Raw genomic sequence first — 24042 nt, forward strand, 5'->3', positions numbered from 1 at the left:
ACTGTCAGCGCTGCAGTATGAACTGTTCTGAGATCAGCTCCACACAATGTCAAACGATGTACAAATAAATGTGTAAAAAATATTGACAACAGTTATTCAATAACTTTCACACTCAGGTGTCATGTTCTGTAATGATATCTAGTGTGTACTACTAGTAGCAGTAGTAATGTACTTTTTGACTTTAAGCTATACAAATAAAATTTCATTTGATTTGATTTGTCATTATGTATCAGCCAAAAACTAAAGTTCAGCCTTTATGATACAAAAAAATATAATAACAGATCACTTTGAAGAGAATATTTAGTAGAGAATTGTTTTGTTACATTGTGTTGAACTGTTGTTATGTAAAACAATTGCTCACAATTACATCTTAGTGTTATAGTGTTATTATATAGTAGGGGATATTTAGGGACTGAGCAAATCTAAAATAAAGAAAGGCCATAGAAAAGGTCCTTTGACCATTTTATTTTTATCTTATCCCATTGTTGTTGTTTTTTCTGTTATTTGATTATAAATTCTAATTTCTCTCTTGCATTCTGGGTTGCCCTTTATTTTAATACAGTGTCAAGCTTGAAACCAACTAAAGCTGAACCTTTATGTAACAAAAATATAACAAGTCATGTTTCAAGACATTGGTCTCTTCACTCAGTGGCCTGTTTAATGGCCCATCCACAGTCTGAAAGGCTCCCTGGGACTTCAAGCCATTCATATAATGAGGAGTGTGAAAAGCGACATGTGTGTAATGGGTCGTTGAAATTCATTGTTCCAGCCAGTAGAGGCAGTCATGAGAAGGTACTTAAACACTAAAAATTAAATAAATAAATTTTAAAAAATTAATAAACCTTACCAGAGCATGTTAGACATGATTTTAGGCTGATCTAAGGCATGTCCGAGAGGGGACCTAAAAATGTCCCGTTAATTTTCAAGTCCACTGTTGGTGTGTGTGTAACGACGCCCAAGTCCACACTTTGATAGGTTGGTGAGTGCACACACACACAACACACTCTCTTTCACACACACAGTGAAAGTGAGGGGGCGTGGGGTGAGCTGCAGCCTTGTCTGTCAATCACCTCCTAAAATAGAAACCTGCCGGCTGATACGACTCACTCTCTCTCAGTGTTTATCAGTATGTGTCTCGACCATTCCTTCTCTCTCAGTGTTTATCTCTACGTCTCTCAGCGGTCTTCACTCTGAGCCTGAAGTCTGTCACCAACACTCAAGTTCTCTCTCTCTCTTCAGCAGGACAGACGGTGTCGATCACCCCAACATTGAGCCGGTGTTGAACCAAGTTTAAATTTATACAAACAGGATTATACACAGACTGCTCGGAGACCAAAACGTCCTCCAAAATGTTTTTTTAAAGTTGGATTTTATTCACTGGCACAACCAGAGAATCTAGAAACTAGACCTAATCTTATACTCCACGAATCTCAGCCAGGAACCAGAAGCAGGATCACCTGATTCTTAACCAAATCCTGATACTGACTGAGAATCTTCAGAGGTAAGAGCGAGTTTAAAATAATCTGATTTCTTTTATCCTTTCTGCTTTTATTGATTGAATTTGCTGATGATTATTATTTTTATTTTTTTTGTTTTGTTGAAAAAACAAAATAAATTACTAAGCAAAACTGTTTACACATTTATTCTAAAGTTTCATTTCATAACTTTAACTTTTTATTAATTTTTTTAGTATTTTTTAAATTTATGTTGAGTCACAGCTGTGACACAACTTGACACTAGAAAACATATACTGTTAACTATATATAACTATATACAACTATGTCCCGGGGCAGGTTACATTTAAAATACTAAATCAACTCTTATAAAAGCACTGCCTACTGACCAATCAGTTCTCTTGGAAAATGTCATCACCATTCATTGAAAATCCTGTAGAGCTCGCTGTGTGAAGCATGAGAGCTCAATAAAATCTACAGATTCCCTAAAAATTCCAAGGTTGTCTGAAGAGGACAATGTGAGGCTAACTCAAACTCACACAAGTCCCACAAAACATCACATGATAATTCATTTTGGATGTCACGAGTAGTAGATATCTGAGTAGTTAATAACTGCATCATCTGCATGCAGATGGATTCTGCACTTTGTCAACTGTATTTAATTTCATTAATGTAAACAGAACTTTAAAGGTTCAGGTAAACCTGACTTTGAGAGGCGAGGATAGAGAAGGCATGAACGTACTGACTTCTTCACCAACAGTTTTGTTTTTTCAGTCATTAAATGCATGTAGTCATTTCCATGTTCCTGTTTATTTGTAAAACTTTCTGTCACGTCACCAACATGTAAAATAGAAACTCTGGACTGTAAACAGCTGATTTTTAAAAGTAAAAATCTGTCATTTTATGTTTTCGTGTTACATTAGTCACAGATCAGACGTCATAAACCGCTTGAATCAAACAAAAACTATACACTATGAGCACCGGACCGAGCGGAGGAAGAGGAGAGAGGACGTTCTTCCTCAGCACCCACCGCTGCCCTGAAGTCGACCTGCTGCCACATCGTAACACTGAGACACAAATCCCTCTACCGTGTTCACTAGTTCCTGCTGAGAAGAGCTCTGAGTTCACCTGTACAGGCCAGTCTGAGGCAAATTACCTGGACGTCTCCTCCAACTGTTGCGCTGAGGAAGATGAAAAAGAGGAGGATGAGGAGGAAGAGGGGAGCATCAGTGACTGGTCAGAGGAGGATCTTTCCCTACACTTCTCTCCATCCGTCATACTCCAATCAGACGATGAAGAGTCAGATCCAGATAGCATCTTTAAGTGTGTCGACATTACCGTGGAAACACTGGTGAGATTTTTGTGATGTGTTTAAATCTCCAGCTCAGGTGGAAGTAACATGAAATCAGATATTTGGATAAGGCAAATTCAGGTTCTTTAAGTAAAATAAAATAAAAATTCAGAAAAAAGTGTTGAGAGAAGGCTCAGAAACATATCCTGACAACAGCTCTCAGTGTTTCACTGGTCAGAAACTTATTTTTTATAAATAATTTTGAAAACAAAGAAATTATAATTATGTTGCTAAAACCTATTTTGTGTGCTTCAGAATAATTTAGATTGTGTGTTCTCAATGTTGTGCTGCAACACAACATAACCGTTTATCCTTATCAGGGTCACAGGATGCTGGAACCGATCCTAGCTGACATTGGTCGTCCGTCACAGGGCTGACACAACATCATGGAAATAACCATTCATATATACAACACTATAAACACGTACAACTTATATAATATGGTATAAACAGCTGAACGATGACTAAAAACAAGAATGAAATGTACTAATTTTGAATAAAGAGCACAAAGAGACAGACATAAACCATATGTCAATGTGTAGTGATAAGTTAGATGAGGAGGGTTCACAAATGTGTCATAACAGTCAGTGGTGGTCCTGGACCTTATTGATGAGGTCAGCCGCAGATAGGAAATACCTGTACAGTGGCGTGAGATTGGTTCTGATGGACTGTAATGTTTCTGTGTTATATATTTACAAATCTTTACCTGCAAATGGCACAGAAGTGACAGATATATAAAAATTAAATGTTTCGCATGCAAATTAGTGTTACATTTTTTTTTAAAACTGATTTAATCATTGATCATATTCTATGTTTACCTGTTACCTGTTGTACAGGTTAAAGGTCCGGAGGGGGAGGGTCTAAGGATGGTCCCAAAACGGCAGATTCAACTGAGAAAGAAGAAAGACATCGACAACATCATTAACCAGGAGAAAACTGAGAAACTGCAGGTACGATGACTTCTATCTGTTCACCTGTCCAAATCTGTCTGTCTGTCCATCTGTCTGTCTGTTTACCTGTCCAGGTTATACCGAAGGATGGACCTGCTGAAAGGAGTGTTGCTAACAGTGAGGTGTCGGCCAATGAGGTTCTCTGTCCCCCTGTCCGCCACCGTCCTGATCTGTTGCTACGGCAGCACAGTATGCCGACCTCCCTCCACACACACTCAACAAGCAGCACTGATGTCGATGGCTACAGTGCTTACAGGGGCCTGGTTGCAGGGGCCAGTCAAGGTAATACTACCTGTACTGTACCTGTTGAAAAGACCTGCCCCTAACCTGTATTTGTCAGAAAGACCCATCCCCTAACCTGTAAACAGACAACTGTAAAAGAAACAGTTGTTTAGATCAGTTGACCTTTAACACCTGATTCAGGTAAAGTTTAGGTTAGATGTCAGCATTTTTCCACCATCATCTGAAGTTGTGATCGGGCGTCAGGATTTCAGTTTGTCTTCCGTTTGTTGATTTTAGGATTTCAAGTTGGAGGAAACTCGAGGCAGCGACTGCAGAAGTCCATCTCTTTGGACGAGACTAAAGCCAAGATGGCGTCCTGCATCATTAAGAGCGTTCTGTCTAAGAAGATGCAGGTAGAGCAGAACAACTCTAAAACCTCCTACCTGCATAAGAAACCTGCGGTGTTACCGAGCGTCCCCCAGCCAGTAGAGCAGCAGAGGGTGAGGGAAGGGGGAGGAGGTAAGACAGGTGTAGGTGTGTCTAAAGCTCCAGTTCATGTGGTGAGAGACATGAGGAGTTTAGTTAAAAACACCTACAGCCTCTCGTTCTCCACAGCTCAAAGTACACCTGAGAACAACAACAAGTCAACAAGCTTTAAGGTGATTGGTCAGGATGAAAGTCCGCCCCCTACCTACCAGCAGGCTGTGGGGGTCAAAGGTCATGATGAAACAAAGAAGAGCTGCCAGGCTGGAGGACACATCAGCAAGGCAGCTGCATCTCTCAGCCAATCACAGGACAGGAAGCAGAACAATAAATTCAGCCATCCAATCACACAGCAGAGACAAGGCAGCGAGCCACTAATGAGCAGAAGTAAAGTAGATGTACCTGGAAGTGACCTGTCAGAGCTCAGCCAATTAGAGACGACCGAAGGTGTGAGTCAACAGGCAGGTACCTCACTCCCCTCCTCTGCAGACATCCAGCCTCCCCCTCACCCCTACGCCACCTCCCAACACCCCATGGGGACACAGCCTTTGCACTCTACTCAGGAACAGAGCTCCATACCGGGTGTGTCTTCTCAATTTGCCCCCAGCTCCTCTCAGCAGATCCTCCACCCCTGTTTCTACACCCCCACTGGCATGCCTACCTTCCCACCGACCCTGCGCCCTCACTTGGGGAATGTCGGCTACATGCACAGCCCCTTGAGCTACATCCAGACCCAGCTGCAGTCGCCCTTACCTGCTCCCACCCTCCATCTGCTCAGGAGGTCTGAAGAGAATCAGACGAAGTTGACTGGAAACACCTCCAACCAGCCAGACCCCTTCATCAAGACCTGCCCACCTCACCAGACCAGGACCACAGGAGACGAGGAGAGCAACGGCAACACAGTGACATCTGCAATACAGGAGCAACATGAGCAACAGAAACATCCGCAGCAGTTTCTGTGTAGTTTCTTACCTGCACAGGTGGGTAATGACTTTTTCATTGACATGACAGGTTCTGCTACAACACCCGGGACCCTCCTTGGTGTCCCCGCCCCCTGTCACGTAATATTAGACCCTAAAAGTGGGCGGTGCTTCTATGTGGACGCACCCCCACAGCCTCGTAGAAAGATGCTGCTAGATCCAGAAACCGGACAGTACGTCCAGGTGTTCCTACCTGCAGCCAGCTCCACCCCCAACACTGGCGTGCTTCCTGTGCGTTGTGCGAACCCCACCGCCTTTGCCCCTTCCATGATAAACCCTGGTCCCACCGTCCTGTCAGTGATGCAGCTGCAGCCAACGGTCGCTATGCCCTCACTGTACCCCCCCTGTCTCCCCTTCACTTTACACACACCTTCAGTTAACTTCACGCACACAGCACCATGATGATATCACATTCTGATGATGACATGCACCGTTGTTTGTTTAATTGTAGCTGGTATCTTTGCTTAACATTATGTTATAGATTTATTTATTATATTATATATTATAGTACTGTTAATATTGTTCTTACCATTTTAAAAGCCTCTGTTTTATTCTGAAGGTCAGAGTTGTAGAGAGGAAGTGTTATTGAAGGAATTAAGTCAAGTTTTGTTTAATATTTCTCTATAATATTAATCTCAGTGATGATATATGATGAATTAATGTTGTCAACAGCGTCAGTCCTTTGTACAAATGTTTGTTACGATCGTTTTATATGTTATATGTATAAAAGTTTAACACTTTCTGGCCTCTGAAACAAAAAAAATAAATGAGCCTCAGAGACAAATCTGAGGATTTAAAACAGAACCAGCTGACGTTATCTGACCCTCAACTTTAAAAAAAATAGTTACTATAATCAATACCCCGTATGACTACCTGAACTAATGTAGCAACATGCAGCTAGCTGTGTCTGTTTGTTGTGACTGTGTGTTTAGTTTAATTTAGTTATCAATGTGTTTATGAAATTACTTCAGATTGTTTTTGGGCTGTTTGATTTTATTTTTTTTACACAGTTTTGTACAGAAGTTGCTGCTTTACAACCTGAAATGATGAAATCATACTGTTTCTGATACAAACTGATGACTCTACTGAACCTAAGTGTTTTTAATATTCACTGACAGAAGTTATTAATCTGAAGATGTTTGATTTCATGCTTTAAGTTTCATTTAAATAATTTATCCTTCACCTTCAAAACAAAGTACAGATACTATAATAATTACTTGCACTATTATGCTTATATTTAGATATATATTTTCTTTTGTGTAGAGTCTAAAACAATGAACACAATTATCCATAAACACAGTACATATTATAAATGCGATGCTGTTCATGTCGATAAAACAGTTTGGTCACGTTTTGCACAATTGTCTCATTTTTTGTGTTTCCTTTTGCACTTGTAATAATAAAAAATACTGTTTATGTTTCGATGTTTAAAATAAAAAATAAATGAAAAGTAAGAAGTTGTTTCCTGAGGTCATAAAAACACTGAGCGGTTCACAGCAGTCAGACCTGTTTATGGTGAAAATATGTTTCCATGTAACAGAGGCAGAACTTCAGACTTTATGTTTTTTTTTTGTTTTGTTTTTATCAAAGATGCAGATATTTTCAGTTTCATGTTGATTCACCCAATGACATTAGACACCGTCCACATTTCGTCATCACCTCCATACATGAATATAATCTGTGAATTCAACTTGTGACCAATTTGTTGGACTTCCTCTGATTGTAAGTGAATGCAGCATGATTTCATATGATAAAAAAAGAATAAAAAAAGTCATGTCACAGGTTTGATTCCCTTTTAGTGAACGTCAACTGACGACATCACAGTCACACTTTTGTACTGTGCACATCAATGTCAACAGCTTCCTCCTCTTCCTCTTTCTGTTCTTCCTCCTCTTTCTCTTTGGGCGGCGGAGGGTCGTCAGACGCTCGGAAACCTCTGAAGGAGGGGCTGATGGGTAACCACCGGAGGCAGTGAGCACGTCTGATTGCATCCATCCCCAGAGGAAGATCATAGGAGGGAGAGGAGGCAGAGGTGGAAGACCTCCATTCAACTAAACCCCGTTCCTGTCTGGTGCCTGAAGACAGACACACACACACACACACAAACACAAACACACACAAACGCACACAAACACACACAGTGTTTATATGTGTTTCTCTTAATTGCTATGCAACATATTTATCTCACTCAACAAGGCAACAGCTGACAAAATGTGAGCGTGTGTTTCTTTGTGTGTGACCGTATGTAAGTGTGTGTGTGTGTGTGTGTATGTGTTACCTGGTATTGTGTTGTCAAGACAAAAAGCCAGAAAACCTCCAACAAACATCTCAGTGGACAGAAGAACAGTCAGGATCTGATCCAGTTCTGCAACACCTGAACATACAGATCTGATCTGTAGGATCCACATCAAACAACTGATCTACATTTACACACACACACACACACACAAACACACACACAAACACACACACACACACACACACACACACACACACACACACACACACACACACACTCACCTGTGCTGATAGAGTTGGGGTGTGTGTCCAGGTATGTTGGCAAAGTCAGACCGAAGAACATCGAGAACCCAAGGACAAAAAGATTTCTGGATGAGTTCAAATCCACCAGTTGCAGGTTCGACAGACCGACAGCTGTGATCATACCTGAGAGACATCAACACGCCTGGATTATTATGACGTCACTAACACACCTGTATGAACACATACTACCTTTGACTGTGACTCACCAAACAGCGTGCAGAACATTCCTCCGAGGATCGGATCCGGCAGCGAGGCGAACAGAGCTGTGAACTTCCCAACTGATCCCAACACGAACATAATGCCTGCTCCATACTGCACCACCCGCCTGCTGCCCACCTGCACACAGGGTCAACGATTTAAACATCCATCCCATGAACTCAGTAATGGAGGTGTGAGTCCAGTTCAGTTAGATCACATGACTCATGTTTGATATTAGAATTTAATATTTAATATTGATACTTTCAAAGTATCAAATGAAATAAAACAGTACCAAGTACAAATGATACTTAGATTTGATCCTTTTAGTACCCAGATTGATAAAAGCCAACCACCACAAGCATTCTTTGATATTTTAGCTATTCTTTGTTCTTTGACATGAAGTGATTGGACGTGATTGGTGTTTGTGAGGGAATTTTTCATTCTAGCATGCCTTATATAGAGGTTTACACAGGGCCAAGCATACTTGAGGTGACCGTTTTTGTAGATGCCAACTTTTTTGTTGACTCTTGCTGGACAACTTCTCCTTCCTGTAAGGTCTCGCTGTCAGCCTCCTCTACCGTGAAAAGCACAGTTCTCACTGAACATACTCACCATCATGTCTAACACAATTTTTGCCTTGGTCAGGTCTGTAGGTGTGCACTCAATAAAGACATTCTTTGTCTTTAGGGTGACTTTAGCGTGTTAAGTCTAAGGTTGTTACGGGGATACAGAGGATAGGGCTGTCTGACTCACTAGACACAACAGGTATAGGTATATGCTAGCCTCTATAGAATTAGATAACAATGTCGGACCACTAAAGTGTGAACATAATTCCTTGTTTGTAGACTCAGGATTATTCAAGGACATCGAGTAGTTGTGTCACTATTCTGAGGACATTAAGACAAGTCAGAGATCATGACAAGCGTATCGATAAATCTATCCTCCTTGACCTTCTTCAATGTTCAATACACCTTTTCAGCACAGCACATCTTGGACTCCTGTGTACTTTCTCTCCACTGACAAGAGCAGACCATTGATGAATAAAATTCCCTACAACAGCGATGAAGTTGACCGCAGTGTGTTGGCAGTTCCACCTACAGTATGTTGATACTACATACATGAGTAATATGATGAAGAACCTCATTAAGCATGGAGACAACTTCAGAGTGGACAACTAAAATGTGTCCACAAGGCAAGTGGCTTCTTTGACACGAGGTATCAAGTGAAGTACTTTATTATTATTGGTATCACTTCACAAGTACTGGTATCGCTTTTAAACAACACAGAGCCCTAGTCACATTTCTAGAAAGTAACTCACCATTGTGTTAGAGACTCAACAGAGTGGTCTTCTTAAAACAATGGACTGTGTTATGACTGGTCTTGTTGTAAGTGGCTATTTGGGACTCGGGGAAGATTGGGACCCGTTCAACTTATGCTTTAGGCACCTCTAGACTGGGGCGTAACAACTGGTTGCACAGTAGACACTATGACTTGTCAAAGGTAGAAAAATAAGTGATCCAGAACGAGTGTCTCGAACCAGGAAGATTCTACCAAACAAACAAACCTGTTTCAGGTGGGCATGGCCTCTGTTACCTTGGTGATGCCCAGAACGCCTATATTTGGACTGGAGGAGGTGGAGCCGTTTCCTGTGCCTAAAAGGCCAGCGATGATGCAGCAGACGCCTTCTGTGAAGATTCCCCTAAAACAAACAAAGAAAATCCAAAAATAATCAAACACCAGTGTGTGTGTGGAGTCTGTCAGGTAAGATAACTATGCTTCCTGTCTTACCTGTTGATGGCATGGACTGGAGGGGGCGTGGCTCCAGACAGACGAGCACAGGCGTAATAATCACCAATTGACTCCACAATGCCTGCTGTGGTGGCGCTCAGCATTCCCAACACCCCGGCAAGCGTTACCACTGGCAACCCCCACTGACCTATCAGAGACCGGAGTGAGCAGGAAGTCATCTAAATGTTCTGACTGTGAGTGCAGCGTGTGATTGGCTGATTTCACGTGTCTTACAGGGGTAGGGGACTCTGAACCAGGGTGATGAAGCCATGATGTCACCACGGGCATCGGTCCTGGCCTTGTGTCCGTAGTGATCGGGGTTGCTTGGTAACAGGTCAGTCAGAGTAAGAATGTAGCAAACGAGCCAAACCAACATGATGGCAAGGATGATCTGAGAAAAAAAAATCAGAATTAAAGATATATATAGATAAAGAGAATTAAAGACATCACTTATGACAGCATCACCTGACATACTAATGATAATAGTGCTTTAAAGAATGCCTGGGATTTTGCTGACGGGGCAGCAATAGAGAAGACCCTGTCCCCTCAGGCCCAGTGCTTGGCGGTGGGAAGAGAGGTCAGAAGATTGACAGATCTGAGGTTTAATCGAGAGTATGTTGGTGCATTCAAAGAAGAGGGTTTAAGCAAATATGACAACAAGGTTGTGTATAGAGGCAGGAACAGTGGAGCCATCGATGCAGGGTCGATCCCCTCTGCTGCCCAGAACCATGATCGATGCCCAGCCAGTCCTGCAACCTGATCCTGTATTGGGCATTTCAGCTCACGACAGCTGTAGGCTAGACCAGTTTCGCCAGTCTGCATTGACCCCAATGTCTAGGTCACCCACTTGCCCCTGTGGATGTGGATTCACCAAGGAAGAAAAGATGGACTAGAGATGGAGTAGAGTTGTGTAAGAAGTTCAGATAGGTCATAGAGAAAGAGGTGGGGTCAAGTTTAGGGGGCTGTGGGCGATCGCAATGACCAGGGTTTTAGGATCAGAGAAAGACAGGTGTTCAATTGAGGATGGACTTTGGATTGTAATCAGGCAGCAATTCCATCACCACAACCATCATAGTGGGGTTCGGCATTTTCTGACACTTTACCTGATGTGTTTTTTGTTTGTGTGTGTGTTTTTGTTTATTTACAGGAAACATTTTGAAGATCTGGACTCTGGTGGAGGTCAGTCCTCTCTTCCTGCTGTAAAAAGGAACAGGAAGCGATGTCGATCTCAAGTACTGAGCAAACAGCACAATGAGCAAAATACACCTGCAGAGACACAGAAAGACAGAGAGAGACAGCTGTTTATCTGTCAAACATGTTGTAATCCATGCAGTTCTTCAGTGGAGAAAAGAGACAGGTAAAAAGATCTACAAGTAAACAGGTCGACACATAGACAGGTGTCTTACAGTGCTGACAGGCCCCAGTGAGACCCGGCTCTGTCTCCAGCTGTGGTGAACACAGACAGGCCGATCAGTGAGACAGTTGGTGTGACAGTGAGCGGGCCAATGTAGTCCAGCAGCAAACCTGGCAACCCGCATATACCAATCACAAGCTCTACAAGACTGGACATGATGATGGCCCCCTGGATCTGAAACACACAAACACAGTCAGTCGGGTTCAGGAGTTCCTCAAAGTACAAAAATATCTTTAGTCCAAGTCAGTGGTTCTGGTCCCTGCTAAAAATAATCTGGACTAAGACATGCATGGTTTGTAAGCATATGAATTTGAATTTCTCCCACAGTTCCTGACACCTGTTTCTTGCTTCAGGTGTCACCTGGACCAATCAAACCCTCTTAACATGTCAAATATCAAACAGCAATCATTTACCTCTCTGATGCGCGGCTGCCAGATGTGTGAGGTGTTGAGTGGAAGACTCCAGTCCCCATAAATCTCTTCTGCAGAGGAACAAAACATTTCATCAGTATGGTGTTTAATTACAGGATCAAAAACTATCTGACAAACAGGCAGGCAGAGAGATCGATGGACTGACTCACCCTCACTGGGACACTTCCAGCGGTCCAGACTAAGGATTGCTTGTGCAGGAATCAGGAAAGCAAACGCACTTGCCTGAAACAGAGGAAGTCTACACAGACACATGTGTGTCAATTGCATCCGACTCCCACACACTCACCTGACTACCACACACTCACCTGACTACCACACACTCACCTGACTCCCACTGTTGTCTGGATCAGAGTTGTGATCCCAACGGTAGTGAAAATGGTTCCAATAAGCTGACTGACGGTGTTCTGGTCTCGACCAACACACATGGCCTCAGCCAGAAGAAATGGCACCGCTACAGTGCCGCTGAAACATGTCAGGTAATGCTGAGGACGGAACAGATCACATGTGACAACATCAATACCTCATCACTTCTGATGCTCAAACTGGACAAAAGCTTCTCTTTATCTACCATTGAATTAGTTAGTTTGCCTGCTTGTAGTTTATTGTTGTAAGATGAGCATGTCAACGGCAGCAAAAGACATAAAAGACATCATAAAACCAATTATCTTTTCAAATCAAGACGAGATCAGTCTAATCCCTGTTTTACCTGTAGTCCTAGTAGAATACACAGGTACCAGGGTGGGACATCTTCAATAGTGTAAATCATGTCTGACCCTGGCCTCTGCGCTCCCGTTGGCTGTTTGTTCTTTCCATCTTCTCCAATTGGCTGGTTCACCTGGTGCTCCTCTTCCAGGTGATCCTGACTCTGATTGGACAGACAGACACACCTGTTACTATGGGTAACTGTAGTACATTTACAAAGACATCAAACCAATAAAGTAATGATAATTCATTACTTTTTTCAGTTTTAATAAAACAAAGTAGCTTAGAAATGTTCAGGTTTCTAAAGTAAACAAAGAACCACTGTTCTCATCTGACCTCCTCTGGTAAAGCACCAGTGAGAAATTATACTATGATTTGAAAAGATTAGAAAACTGACTACCAACTAGTACACTTTGTAGTTTACTATCTGACCTGTCTCACATTTTCTAAAAAAACTCATTTACAGTGTACACACACACACACACACACACACACACACACACACACACACACACACACACACACACACACACACACATACACATACTTTGTACACACTTTTTTATAAATCACAGTGTCACCGTGACCTGAGAATAATTATCATGTTCCTTCCACAGGAAGTATACTATCACTAATACTACTACTGCTGCTCTTATTCATGTGTTATGTAAATATATTTTCAGTGTTACATCTCAATACTTCTGTAATGAATTGTCACTTTAGTTTTATACACAATCTACATTTTTTGCCTGTTTATATAGCATAGTATATCTAATTTAAATAGTACATATTTATATTTCATATTTATATCACACAGTGATACTTCTTCAATACTTTATACTGTCTGAAACTAATGCTGAGCTGACCTCGAATTTCTTATCCATCACATTTCCTTGTACTGTCGACCTTGTGTTAACCTACATAGGACAGATAAACCTGAAAACCGAAACACCTGTCCTACAATACACCTGTTGTGCAGTCCATCTGTCTTCACTCTGTTTTAGATTCAGAATAATCAATCAATTATTAATAATCAGTCAGTTTACCTTACAGTCATGTTCCATTTCACCTGCAGCTGGATGATCAAGCACAGAATACTGTAGAGAGAGAGAGAGGAAAAGAGAGAGTGTGTCTTCCAGGTGAAAGTCCGCAGAGATTAACAACAGATTATTAACCACACACACACACAGGATCACGCCTCCATGTGACAGAAACTCACCTGTTCAAGGGAGTTATTCTCATTTATGACCACTGATAATCAATTACTGGTTATTGATTTTGACAGACTCTCTGTTCAAAGTTGTTTTTTCAGGTAAACACCTGTTTGACAGAACCAAAGTGTCCAGTAATCATTTACTTCCTCTCAAGGTTGTTCACCACCACCTGACCACAGGTGTTTTTGATCTACTTTACTTTATGTCCACCGTCATCACTTCTAGTCTGCAGTGCCCGTTTGGACCAGGCCTATAACTCAGGATATTGATGCAACACAATGTGTTAAGATTCACTCACCCGATCGATTCACACTTGTCAGCAATACCTGCAATAAAATATGCCTGCAATATAGCATACTCGATACAATACACCTGGCGACTGACAGACTCAATCACTTTTTATTTCTTCCATCGGAATTAAACATGTTTGTGTCTGTAATAAAATAAAATGAAATAATGAATAAAATCTGTTACACCTGATTAGAGACAAATAATCCAACAAAACAACCAAACTGGTTTCACACATGCAGCCTTTTTATTGCATTTATTTTATACACAATATTACAATAATAATATTTTTTTTTCTATGTTTGTCGTCACATTTTTGCATCATTTTCAGATCAGAGAAATAAAATTTAAAAAAATGTCTGCGAGGATGAACAAATGAATCAAACCATAAAATATAATTTAACCAGTTCAGACCAGTTTGAACCAGACCAGACCAGGACTCTGAGTCTCAGCAGCTCTTCATTAATCCTTCACTTCCCTCAGTTCTCAGTAACTAGTGTGAAACTAGTGAATCAATAAATGTCTCAGCTAGTCAAGAAAAAAAGCATCTGTAGCGCTGCCCAATCAAGAGGATTCAACTACGTGAACAGGAAATCACTGCAGCAGTTTTTTCTAGAGGCTCAAAGACAAATCTTTGTGAATATATTATATATATGTTGTGCTGTGAGCTGCATCTGACAGTAATTACAGAAACACTGTCAACGCGAGCCTCCGAGGTCTGTACTCTACTCTCTAGTTACTGTAACCTGTTGCTATGGCTACTCCCCTGTTTAGCTCTGGCAGACTGCTCATTTCTGGTTGATGAAAAACAAATCAATACAGGCGCACCAGCACGGGAATGATTAAAAGCCTCCGGTACGCTAACAGGATATAACGGGTTAAAAGTCCAGTGTGTAGGATTTAGCGGCACCTAACGGTGAAGTTGCTTGATTACAACCAAATGAATACTCACGCCTCACCCTCTCCTTCCAAGCATGTAAGAAAAACTCTGGCAGTTAAAAGCAAACGTCCATATCTCGATTCTTATATTCAGGTGATTATGCACTCATGAAAACATACTAATGAATACTGTATTCCATTCGTGACAATAAATACTAAATCTTACACACTGGACCTTTAATGAGCTCTGAGAGAACAAAAAACTGACACTGAGTGCTGCTGTACAAACATAACAGGAAAACTCAGAACCTATATTTCCTCTGCAGGACCTAAACCCTGAGGGCCCTGGTTCTTTCATATATTCATTAAAACGTTGCCAGCGGATGACATAATCATCATAATTATACAAGTCTCTACAGCTGAGTTATTCTCCAGTGAAATCTGGTGAAGGAGAACGTTCTACTAAACTTTGTTTTCTCTGAAATTCAAAGCAAGAGTCAAAGAAATTAAAGATTCATTAACAAATTATACTTTATATTAACTTTGAAGTAACTTTATATTAACTTTATAGTACCCCCCCAGGAGGGCATGGGGTCACAACATACCTGTCGACACATGAAGCTGAGGAACATTTTTGTTTCTGCACCTGATCAATAATCAGTAGACCACCTGTCAATCACGCTGACTGGACAGTCGGTTTCCCCACCACTGCCAGTCTTTGTGCTAAGCTAGGCTAACATGTCCTGACCTCTCTCTGCTCTGATTTCGTTTAAACGTTAACCTGTAAGCTGATTGACTGATTGATAAATGATCTGATTGCTGATTGGAGGACGCAAAAAATAAAACGTGATGTCATTGGTCTGAATCTAGTATCCACGGAAACCTCAGACCAGATGAATGAATGAACCGCCTTTTCTTTTATAAATATAAACTCTTCAATTAAATAGTTATTGATTATTTATGTCCAGCGTGATTGGTCATCAGTACTCGGCCCACCGCCTCTTAGCCAATCACAGCGCAGGATTCTCAGCGTCAGCTGCTCTTCAGAGTCGTGCTGTGGAGATAGAGAGGAGAGACAGGTGTCACTGATGATGTCACTGATGTCATCAGAGACAGGCTGTGTTCAGAGTCACACACTATTGTACTCAACCGTCCCAGAATGCATTGCGTTCGAGCAGTGTAGTAAAATAAACGCGAGTTATCAGATTGTTGAAGTACCGGAGCTTCAGCTGATCAAATATAATGTACTGTAGAAAATACTGCAGGAGGATCAGCCATACAGTCATGTGACGTCTTCACAACACCCATGATGCACTGGGCCACAACAGACCAACAGAGTATGTAGTACATACTGACTCAGTAAGTAGTACACAGTATGTAGCACATACTGAGTCAGCATGTAGTACACAGTACACATTATGTAGTATGTACTGAGTCAGTATGAAGTACCCAGTACATAGTATGTAGTACACAGTTTGTAGTACATACTGAGTCAGCATGTAGTACATCGTACACAGTATGTAGTATATACTGAATCAATATGACATACAGAGTACATAGTCTGTAGTACAAAGTATGTAGTACATACTGACTCAGTATGTAGTACACAGTACAGTATGTGATCTAAAATACAGCCAGAGCACGGTGTCACCGATGTTATCAATGACGTTTCTATATTTAATCAAACTTCATTGTTCTGTAATGAGAATAGAGGTTCCTGAGTGACACCTGATTAATACTGATAATATTAAATTGTCGATGAGAAGCTGCAGGAGCTAGTAATAGAGACAGTAATTATAACCACTAATATTCAGGTGATTCAGATTATAAATGTATATAGAATTACAGACCTATTTAACTGGTTATATTAAACAGAAATAAAAGGTGAGTTAAAGCTGCAGTAACAAACATCACGTCATCACCTTTAAGCTTATATGTTGAACTTATTTCTGCGGATTATAAACAGTATCTATCCAGGACCTGCTCATATATTACGATACTTCGTGAGGAGCTCCTGGTATTTTCCCACTCTGGTTATCAGAAATGTTTTTACCTAAAATCAGCAGCATGTCGTTAAAACTCGAAACCCACTGATTTGTAACGTCATTAAAAAGATCTCAGTGGACTTTTAGTCAGAACACAAACAAAAATTCATAATGCTGATATTTTGGGTAAAAACAGCTCTGTAGACCCATTTACCAAACATCTGTTTGCAGGTGAGAAAATCTGAGGTCTGCAGCCAGCGTGCCGCTGAGCAAAGGCACTGCTGTGACTCCTATAGTCCAAACCACCACAGAAGAAGAATGCAGATTTAAATGACGACGATTCAAAGAGAAGTTTGACATTTTTTTTAATAGCTTTAAAACATGAGAAAAAAAAAAGAAAAAAAACCAAGTACACAGATTGACTCTCAGACGGATTCTTTTTTTTATTTTTGTGTTTCCGTTATTTTGTCCCAACAGCTTTTTTATTTATTTATTTTTTTTAGTTCTGATCTCTGATCTGCAAACAGACGGTAAAAAGAGTCTGACAGCTGAAACTACAAACAGCAGAGAGGGAAAATCCACCTTCATCATCATCATCATCATCATTATCGTCGTCATGAGAGCAGAGCAGCTGTCCTGTCTAACAGTCAGTGTGTCCTACCTGTCCTACCTGTCCGTCTGTCCGTCTAATGTTGGTAAACTGAGGCTCCGGGGTCTCAAACACAGAACGAGTGACATGACAGCATCTGCATAAAACATCTCTGAGATTCAAACTGTGATGATCAATACGTTTGATCAAACACAAACAGCTCTGTGACCGACTGAAGTACCCAGAAAGTTTCAGGGTCCTGGTCTGAAACTGATCTGATTCCTTTAAGTTTGTGTCGTTTCAGTCGGAGCACTGTTGCCATCGCAACTGCGGCTAGCTTTATAAACCAATCAGAAGACATGTCTGGACCGCTCAAGACTCAGCTCTGGACCCTGTTTGGGCCCCCTGGCCTCAGTTTGGACAACCTTGTGTTTCACAGTTTTAGAAAGATAATAGAATATAAAAAAACGTTTTTCAGTCTTGTTTCTCTGCAGAACCCAGAGGAACCAGGAGAACTAACACAACAGAAAGTGACACGTCAGCATGTAACAGCGTTTCACACCGCCAGACTGCGGAAGGCTCGATGGCATCGCATCAGAACGTCAGACATCTTGATGAATCAGAAAGAAAATGATACAGCTGTGCCTACCTTAGCAACTGTTGCTTAGCTACTGTCTGGATCTTAATTAGTGTTAAGAGTCTTATCGATGTAAATGTGTGACGACATGATGTCAGCCGATCAACAGGCTGAATTTTCACTCCACTCTGGCGAGACTACACTTGTCATAATGCGACACACTGTGCATTAGACCTCGGTGTGTACATCACTATGAAATCATCAGTGAACTTTAAACGGATCGAACGTGACAGCGAGTGGAAACGCTGCCGCTGACTGACACCTGCCTCAAAAATGAGGATTTCAAACTGAAGACAGGGGAAAGTAACCCCAGATTTAAGCCCCGCCCACGACTCCCATGAACACTGACAGGTAACTGCTAAGCTCCGCCTCCTCCTCCAAAAAAAGGAAGAACAGGAAACAGAAAAAGGAACATCGTCCGTCTGTCTGTCTGCGTCAGTCTCTGACAGACAGACAGGTATCAGTCTGTGGAGTGGGAGGGACAAGCTCCTCCCGCCTCCTGTAGTGGGTGGGCAGAGTCGGAGGGGGCATGGCACGCATGGAGGGGGCGGGGAAGCGTTGGCAGTGGTAGCTGATGCTACGTTTCGAACTGTGTGAGCAGCGCCCGGACTTCAGGTGTGAGCTGTTTGGCGGCACTGGCGGCCTCGGCGATGGCGCGGCGGTACGGCCCTTTCCTCTTCCTGTCAAAGCGGGACTGAAAGCTCTCCAGGAAGGGCGACAGCTGCGTGAGCGGCAGGAAGGAGGTGGTGGGAGAGCCAAACCAGGAGACGCGTGCCTCCTGCCGCACTGCCAGCCCCGTGTCGCCACGCCGCGACACTGTGATGCCGAGCACGCGTGCCGGCCACCAGGGGAAGCCATAGATCTTCGCCCAGACAATGTCGCCCACGCACACTGTCCGACCGTCGGGGAGCAAACACTTGGACACCAACTTGGAGAAGACAGAGGAGGACGACGAAGACGAGGAGGAGGAGGAGGATGTGGAAGACTTACGACGCCTCTTCAGTTCACCTCCATCCTCCTCCTCCTCCTCGCCTCCGGCCTGCATCTCCTCGCCATCGGTTCTGGGGGGAAGTGTGGCGGGGGAGGATGAGGAGGGACACCGAGGCCCTAACAAGGAGGAGGAGGAGGACGGAGGGGGAGTGGGGGCAGGAAGGGAGGAGGAAGGCGGTTCTCCATGAGGGGGGAGGTCAAAGGTCTCTGTGGAGCTGCACTCTGAGTGAGAGGAGTCCAGGGAGGAGCAGCAGGGAGGAGGCTCTACAACATCATCTCCACCCTCTCCCTGTTCCACCCCCTGTTCCACCCCCTCCTCCTCCTCCTCCTCCTCCTCCTCCTCAGGTGGGCTGACCTCCTGCACCTCCACAGCAACGCTGGCTACACAGGAGTGGGGTGTTGGAGGAGGAGCTGTGTTTGAGGAAGGGGGCGGCGCTGTGCTAGGTGTGGGTGTGAGGTCGGGGCTTAACACAGGTTTGGGAGGAGACAAAAGAGTGCTCTGTTTTGGCGGGGAGGAGGAAGAAGGGGAGGAGGAGGAGGAGGAGCAGGGCACCTGGCTGTCGTCGGTACGATACCTTTGGGGTTTGAGGCGCATTCTCGGTGGAAGCGGCGCGTGGGAGCTCGAGCTGACGGTTGTGCCGCTGAGGTGCTGGCGGCGAGTGAAGTGGACTTTCTGGTTGTGGTTCTGCAGCGCAGCAGCTCGGGTCACAGCCTTGGTGCGGACCTGGTTCTGGTTCTGACCCTGGTTTTGATTCTGGTTCTGGTCTTTTGGTCGGCGGTGTGACGGCTGTGGCGGCTGAGAACTTCTCGCTAGCTTCTTGAGAACTTGCCGTGCTTTGGAGCGATCGACGGCAGAACCTTTGGCCAGAACCTTCTTAGAGTTGAGCTTCAGACACATGCGGCTGGACGAGGATGGGGATGAGGATGAAGATGAAGCCACGCCCCTCAAGACACGGCGAGAGGAAGATGATGATGAAGATGACACACGTATGCCCGATGATGAGCGTCTGTCTACCGCAGCACGTCCTCCCTTGTCGTCGTTTCTCAGCCGCTTGACCTCAGAGGAGATCGGCCCTTCAGGTGCTCGCCGCCGCCGGGACGCCTCCTCACCCCTCAGATCCACCGGACCCCGCCGGGCCTCCCTGTGCCCGCCCGACGCCACCACACCTTTGCACTTGTCACAGAGCACCTGGCGGGGGCGGAGCTTGATGGCGTTCATGATGGACGTTGGCTCCTCGCAGCGGTAGCGCCGCTTTGGCCGTTTGATCTTGCGTGGCAGTGGCTGAGGTAAGGCCTGGTTGTAGGTGTCCCTGATAAATAGAGGAGGGGGGTATGGTGCTCCCTCCTGGAACAGCGGTGGCGGTTTTGAGGTCCAGGGGTGAGGAAGGGGAGGGGGCGATGACGCAGAACTGGCGGCGACATCTTCCTGTTTGGAGGACGTGTCGTCGCTGGCAATCGGCTGTGACTGCACAGGCACCTGAGGTCGACTCCGGTCGTCTCGTCTGGGAAACACCGTGATGGGAATACCGTACGGTCCGAACCTAAACACACACACACACACACACAAATGAGAACACAAATGAGAACCTTAGAGACTGAAATAAATAACCTGACGTTAAAGGTAAAATAAGTTGATTTATCAAGGACATTTTCAGCAGGTAAATCAACATTAAAACCACTGTCCGTTAGCACCGAGTGTCAGCGTGGATCAGCTGTGACAGCAAGCTGTCACATATGTTCCTGTGTTGATCTGTATTCATACGAAATCAGGCGTTACAGCAATGTGTTGCATAACTGGTGAGACGCTGCCTTTCCCCACTACTTGTTCTCCCTCTCATTGACTGACTATGACTATGTATGTTAACGGAGAGCCAGTCTCATTAAAATGGCTAATTGATCAACAAACTCCACCTGGATCACGCCTGGTTTTACTGATACCATGGAGACTTATTGCCCTGACTCTGTTGCAGCTTCTCTGCTGCAGGTCACTGTGGTTTTTCTTTTTTTTTGTGTGTGTGTGTGTCCCTCACAGCCTGAATCAACGACCCCCATTTCAGTGCCACTGCAGCACTCGATTAGGTCTGAATTGGCCCTCAGAGTCAGGGTTTAGTACATTTTTGGTACAGCAGACTGTTACAGTTCAATGTTGTCGATACTCAAAAAATTAAATCAGACAAATGTCAGTTCAGAAAACTTTGACCGGCTGCATAAATGCTGTATTTTCTACACTACTACTCTAAGTCTGGTCACAGGTGCACTTTTATGTTATTGATGTGAATCTGCAGTGATAGGCTGAACGTTCAGGTGACACTTCTTATTTACTTTAGACTCACATTTCAGTAGGTCAATATTGAACTCTTCACTCTAACATTTGTCTAACAGCTTTAGTTACCCACTACACTTCTTTGTCTGTTTGTTTCTTATATATATATATATATATATAGATAGATAGATATATATTTGTATTTTTAAACCCATGTTTGTAAGTAGAAACTAGAAGAAATATGACGGTTCAACATAGACCTGCAGCAATGACTCTTATTTTCAAGTGATTAAGAAAACATAGTTATAAATATTATGTTAATCTGACACACTGGACCTTTATAAGTACAATTCTGGGGCAATTTACTTTAGTATTTCATGCTCCTTGTTACTTTAAGACGTGTTGATATTCAGTGTCATTGTCACAAAGCGGCACAAAGTTGAAAACAGGCTGTTTTTCACAGGATATGTGATGATCATATGATGCTTGAGATTGTTGTAGATTAAACAGTGTACAAAACATTTCAATAAAATGTCACATCACATGAATGAAGCACGAATATTAATCCAAAAACATCAGATAAAACAGTAAAATAGTTTACTAGAACATAATAACAAGTACTTATATTGCTCTAAGGTTTTAAATGCAGTACTTCTACCTGTAGTGGGGGATTTTTAGTGTGTATTAGTACTTTCTTATTAAAGTTTTACCTTTTGGAAACGTCCATCAGCACCCCGGAGAACACCTTCTCACCGAGCCGGAAAGACACCACCAGCGCGTCATCGATGACGTGGTCCAAGGAGACCCGAACCTCGGACCCGGGACTCAGATCCTGCACAGAGGCGAGCGGCGGAGCACCGACACAGGGTTCGGGTCCGGGCTCCGGCCGTGAAGAGTCTTCAGCAGCGGGTTTTTCCTGCTTCACGGTGTCCGTTATCAGCCTCCTCTTCGGGGACCGGCAAGGCGGGGAGGAGTCCCGCAGGCCGTGGCTCGGCATCTCCTCGGTCCCAGCTGAGTTTTTACCGTATACCGTGTCCGGATCCAGGCCGTCCGGGACCGACAGCAGTTGCGCGGTACCGTCCAACATGGCGTCGTCCGCAGGACCGGGCCTCAGCTCGGGTTGGACCAGAGCCGTGTAGCCTCTGTCTCGACCCGCGGTCTCGTTTCGGTCCGTCGTCACGTTGGTGGTCGGTTCCGCCGGTTCCGCCAAAGACAGCCCGGCCTCGGTAACGGGCGGGGGGGCCGGGAAGGAGTGCAGGAAGACGGCGGAGGGCTGCGGGTCCGCCAGGATGCTGCGGTACACGTTCCCGCCGCCCTCTGGATCCCCCGGTACTCCGGGAGAGAACCGGTCCATGCTGACCCGATCCACCGGGAAGTTATTGATCAGTTCATCGGTGACGCCGTTATCAGACAGCGCTTTTCCCGCCGCGGGCTCCAGCTCCGGCCTGACATGGCGGCGCTCCTCCCCATCTCCACCATCCTCTACCCGGGGGACGACCAACTCCGCCGCCGGAGTTGGCTCGTCGCTTTCCTGCACGGCTGCTGGGAGTCCCGGGCCGACCGAGCCCGGTTGTGGCGGGCCCTCGTCGTCCGTAGCCGCGGTTATTGTTGTTGTTGTAACCGCCGCAGCTCCTGGCTCTGCAGCCACGGCCGCCATTTTCTTCCGCTATACTGCCGAGCGGCGCTTCGCCCCGCCCTCCTACCACACTGCAAGCTGCGCAGGCGCGCTACTATTGGCTGGAGTGCCTGTCACTCATGTGAAACGAGGCAGAGCGCCGTCTCTGATTGGTTGATCCTGTGAGAGTCTGCGAGGCCGCCGCCAGGGGGCGTTAATTTTTTTTTTACAAGACACAAAAACATCAAAAGATCAATCAATCAACATCTGATCCATCAACAGATTATCAATAAAGGCATCTCTGATTCACAACCAGATTAAAACAGATGATTGATGACAAAAACATTAATTAAAACATCCTTCTGAACATAAACAAACATTTGATCAACATACCCTAAAATATGAAAAAAAAAAAAAACTGCTGGTGCTGTGGTGATAGACTATTAGATAAAACATCTGGTGTATTTTTCTACTATTAATCTATTTATATAATCAATATTACTAAACTCAAAATCACTAAACCAATCAAATCAATACAGAATAGAAAGCTTGCTTTTTTATCAATAAGACTGAACTGTGACCTTCAAAATAAAAGCAATGGGAGTTAGATAGTTATTTGAATGAAGTAATCATAACAGAATGACCATCGACCAGTCAGAACCGAATATTGGTCAGACATTAATTATATTGACTGAACATTACTTGATTATTAATGTTTGATTTTTATGTGGAGATTTTCACAGTTTTTCTTTCTCCAATGTTTTCAAACTGTTCATTAACATAAACTGTTTATTATATATATATATATACACATACATATAATACACACACACACACACACACACACACACACACACAATGTCAGTCCTGAAGTTTTCCAGACTGGCTTTCCAGATGTTTTTGTTGCTCTTCATGATCTTCAGGTTCAGGTAGATTTCAACCGAACAACGATTCATAAAAACAACATACCCGAGAATATAATCAAACCTGATGGTCCTGATGAGATCCTGATGGGGTCGTGATGGTTGTGAAGGCCCTAATGGTCCCTGATCATAGTAAAGTTCCCAG

General features: G+C 43.7%; 3 protein-coding genes across 4 annotated transcripts; 1 reads left to right on the top strand and 2 right to left on the bottom strand.

Annotated features, from left to right (window-relative positions):
* Nucleotides 1-1122: 1122 nt before the first annotated feature.
* prob1 (proline-rich basic protein 1) lies at nt 1123-7219 on the top strand. 2 transcript variants are annotated; one of them, XM_019269393.2, is made up of 5 exons: nt 1123-1501; nt 2378-2805; nt 3642-3755; nt 3830-4037; nt 4275-7219. In XM_019269393.2, the coding sequence occupies exons 2-5, from the start codon at nt 2428-2430 to the stop codon at nt 5840-5842; spliced, it is 2268 nt and encodes a 755-aa protein (XP_019124938.1). In that variant the 5' UTR covers nt 1123-1501; nt 2378-2427; the 3' UTR covers nt 5843-7219. The 2 variants fall into 2 exon arrangements, with proteins under 2 accessions (XP_019124938.1, XP_010746013.2); XM_010747711.3 differs by having other exon boundaries at nt 3842-4037.
* Nucleotides 7220-7229: 10 nt separating this feature from the next.
* On the bottom strand, nt 7230-13811 carry slc23a1 (solute carrier family 23 member 1). The gene is made up of 14 exons (XM_010747702.3): nt 13561-13811; nt 12519-12677; nt 12137-12294; nt 11962-12050; nt 11795-11862; nt 11374-11555; nt 11113-11233; nt 10202-10358; nt 9968-10115; nt 9773-9878; nt 8188-8317; nt 7961-8104; nt 7719-7814; nt 7230-7515 (listed from the first exon to the last, which is right to left on the bottom strand). Exons 1-14 carry the CDS (start codon nt 13576-13578, stop codon nt 7265-7267), a joined length of 1827 nt encoding a protein of 608 aa, XP_010746004.2. The 5' UTR covers nt 13579-13811; the 3' UTR covers nt 7230-7264.
* Nucleotides 13812-17227: 3416 nt separating this feature from the next.
* Nucleotides 17228-23317, bottom strand: pwwp2a (PWWP domain containing 2A). Its single transcript, XM_010747712.3, has 2 exons — nt 22070-23317; nt 17228-20637 (listed from the first exon to the last, which is right to left on the bottom strand). Exons 1-2 carry the CDS (start codon nt 23014-23016, stop codon nt 18684-18686), a joined length of 2901 nt encoding a protein of 966 aa, XP_010746014.2. The 5' UTR covers nt 23017-23317; the 3' UTR covers nt 17228-18683.
* Nucleotides 23318-24042: the final 725 nt, after the last annotated feature.

Source organism: Larimichthys crocea, chromosome XXII, assembly GCF_000972845.2.
Source record: "Larimichthys crocea isolate SSNF chromosome XXII, L_crocea_2.0, whole genome shotgun sequence".
Lineage (NCBI taxonomy): Eukaryota > Metazoa > Chordata > Actinopteri > Sciaenidae > Larimichthys > Larimichthys crocea.

Excerpts from the sequence above, each read along its gene's own strand:
- prob1 (XM_019269393.2), top strand. The coding sequence starts at position 2,428 with ATGAGCACCGGACCGAGCGGAGGAAGAGGAGAGAGGACGTTCTTCCTC. Across the intron at positions 3,756-3,829 it reads AGAAAACTGAGAAACTGCAG|GTTATACCGAAGGATGGACC; the intron begins GTACGATGACTT and ends TTACCTGTCCAG. Across the intron at positions 4,038-4,274 it reads GGTTGCAGGGGCCAGTCAAG|GATTTCAAGTTGGAGGAAAC; the intron begins GTAATACTACCT and ends TGTTGATTTTAG.
- slc23a1 (XM_010747702.3), bottom strand. Across the intron at positions 11,234-11,373 it reads CACTGGGGCCTGTCAGCACT|GTGTATTTTGCTCATTGTGC; the intron begins GTAAGACACCTG and ends GTGTCTCTGCAG. Across the intron at positions 7,815-7,960 it reads CCCCAACTCTATCAGCACAG|GTGTTGCAGAACTGGATCAG; the intron begins GTGAGTGTGTGT and ends CTGTATGTTCAG.
- pwwp2a (XM_010747712.3), bottom strand. The coding sequence starts at position 23,016 with ATGGCGGCCGTGGCTGCAGAGCCAGGAGCTGCGGCGGTTACAACAACA. Across the intron at positions 20,638-22,069 it reads CTGATGGACGTTTCCAAAAG|GTTCGGACCGTACGGTATTC; the intron begins GTAAAACTTTAA and ends GTGTGTGTTTAG.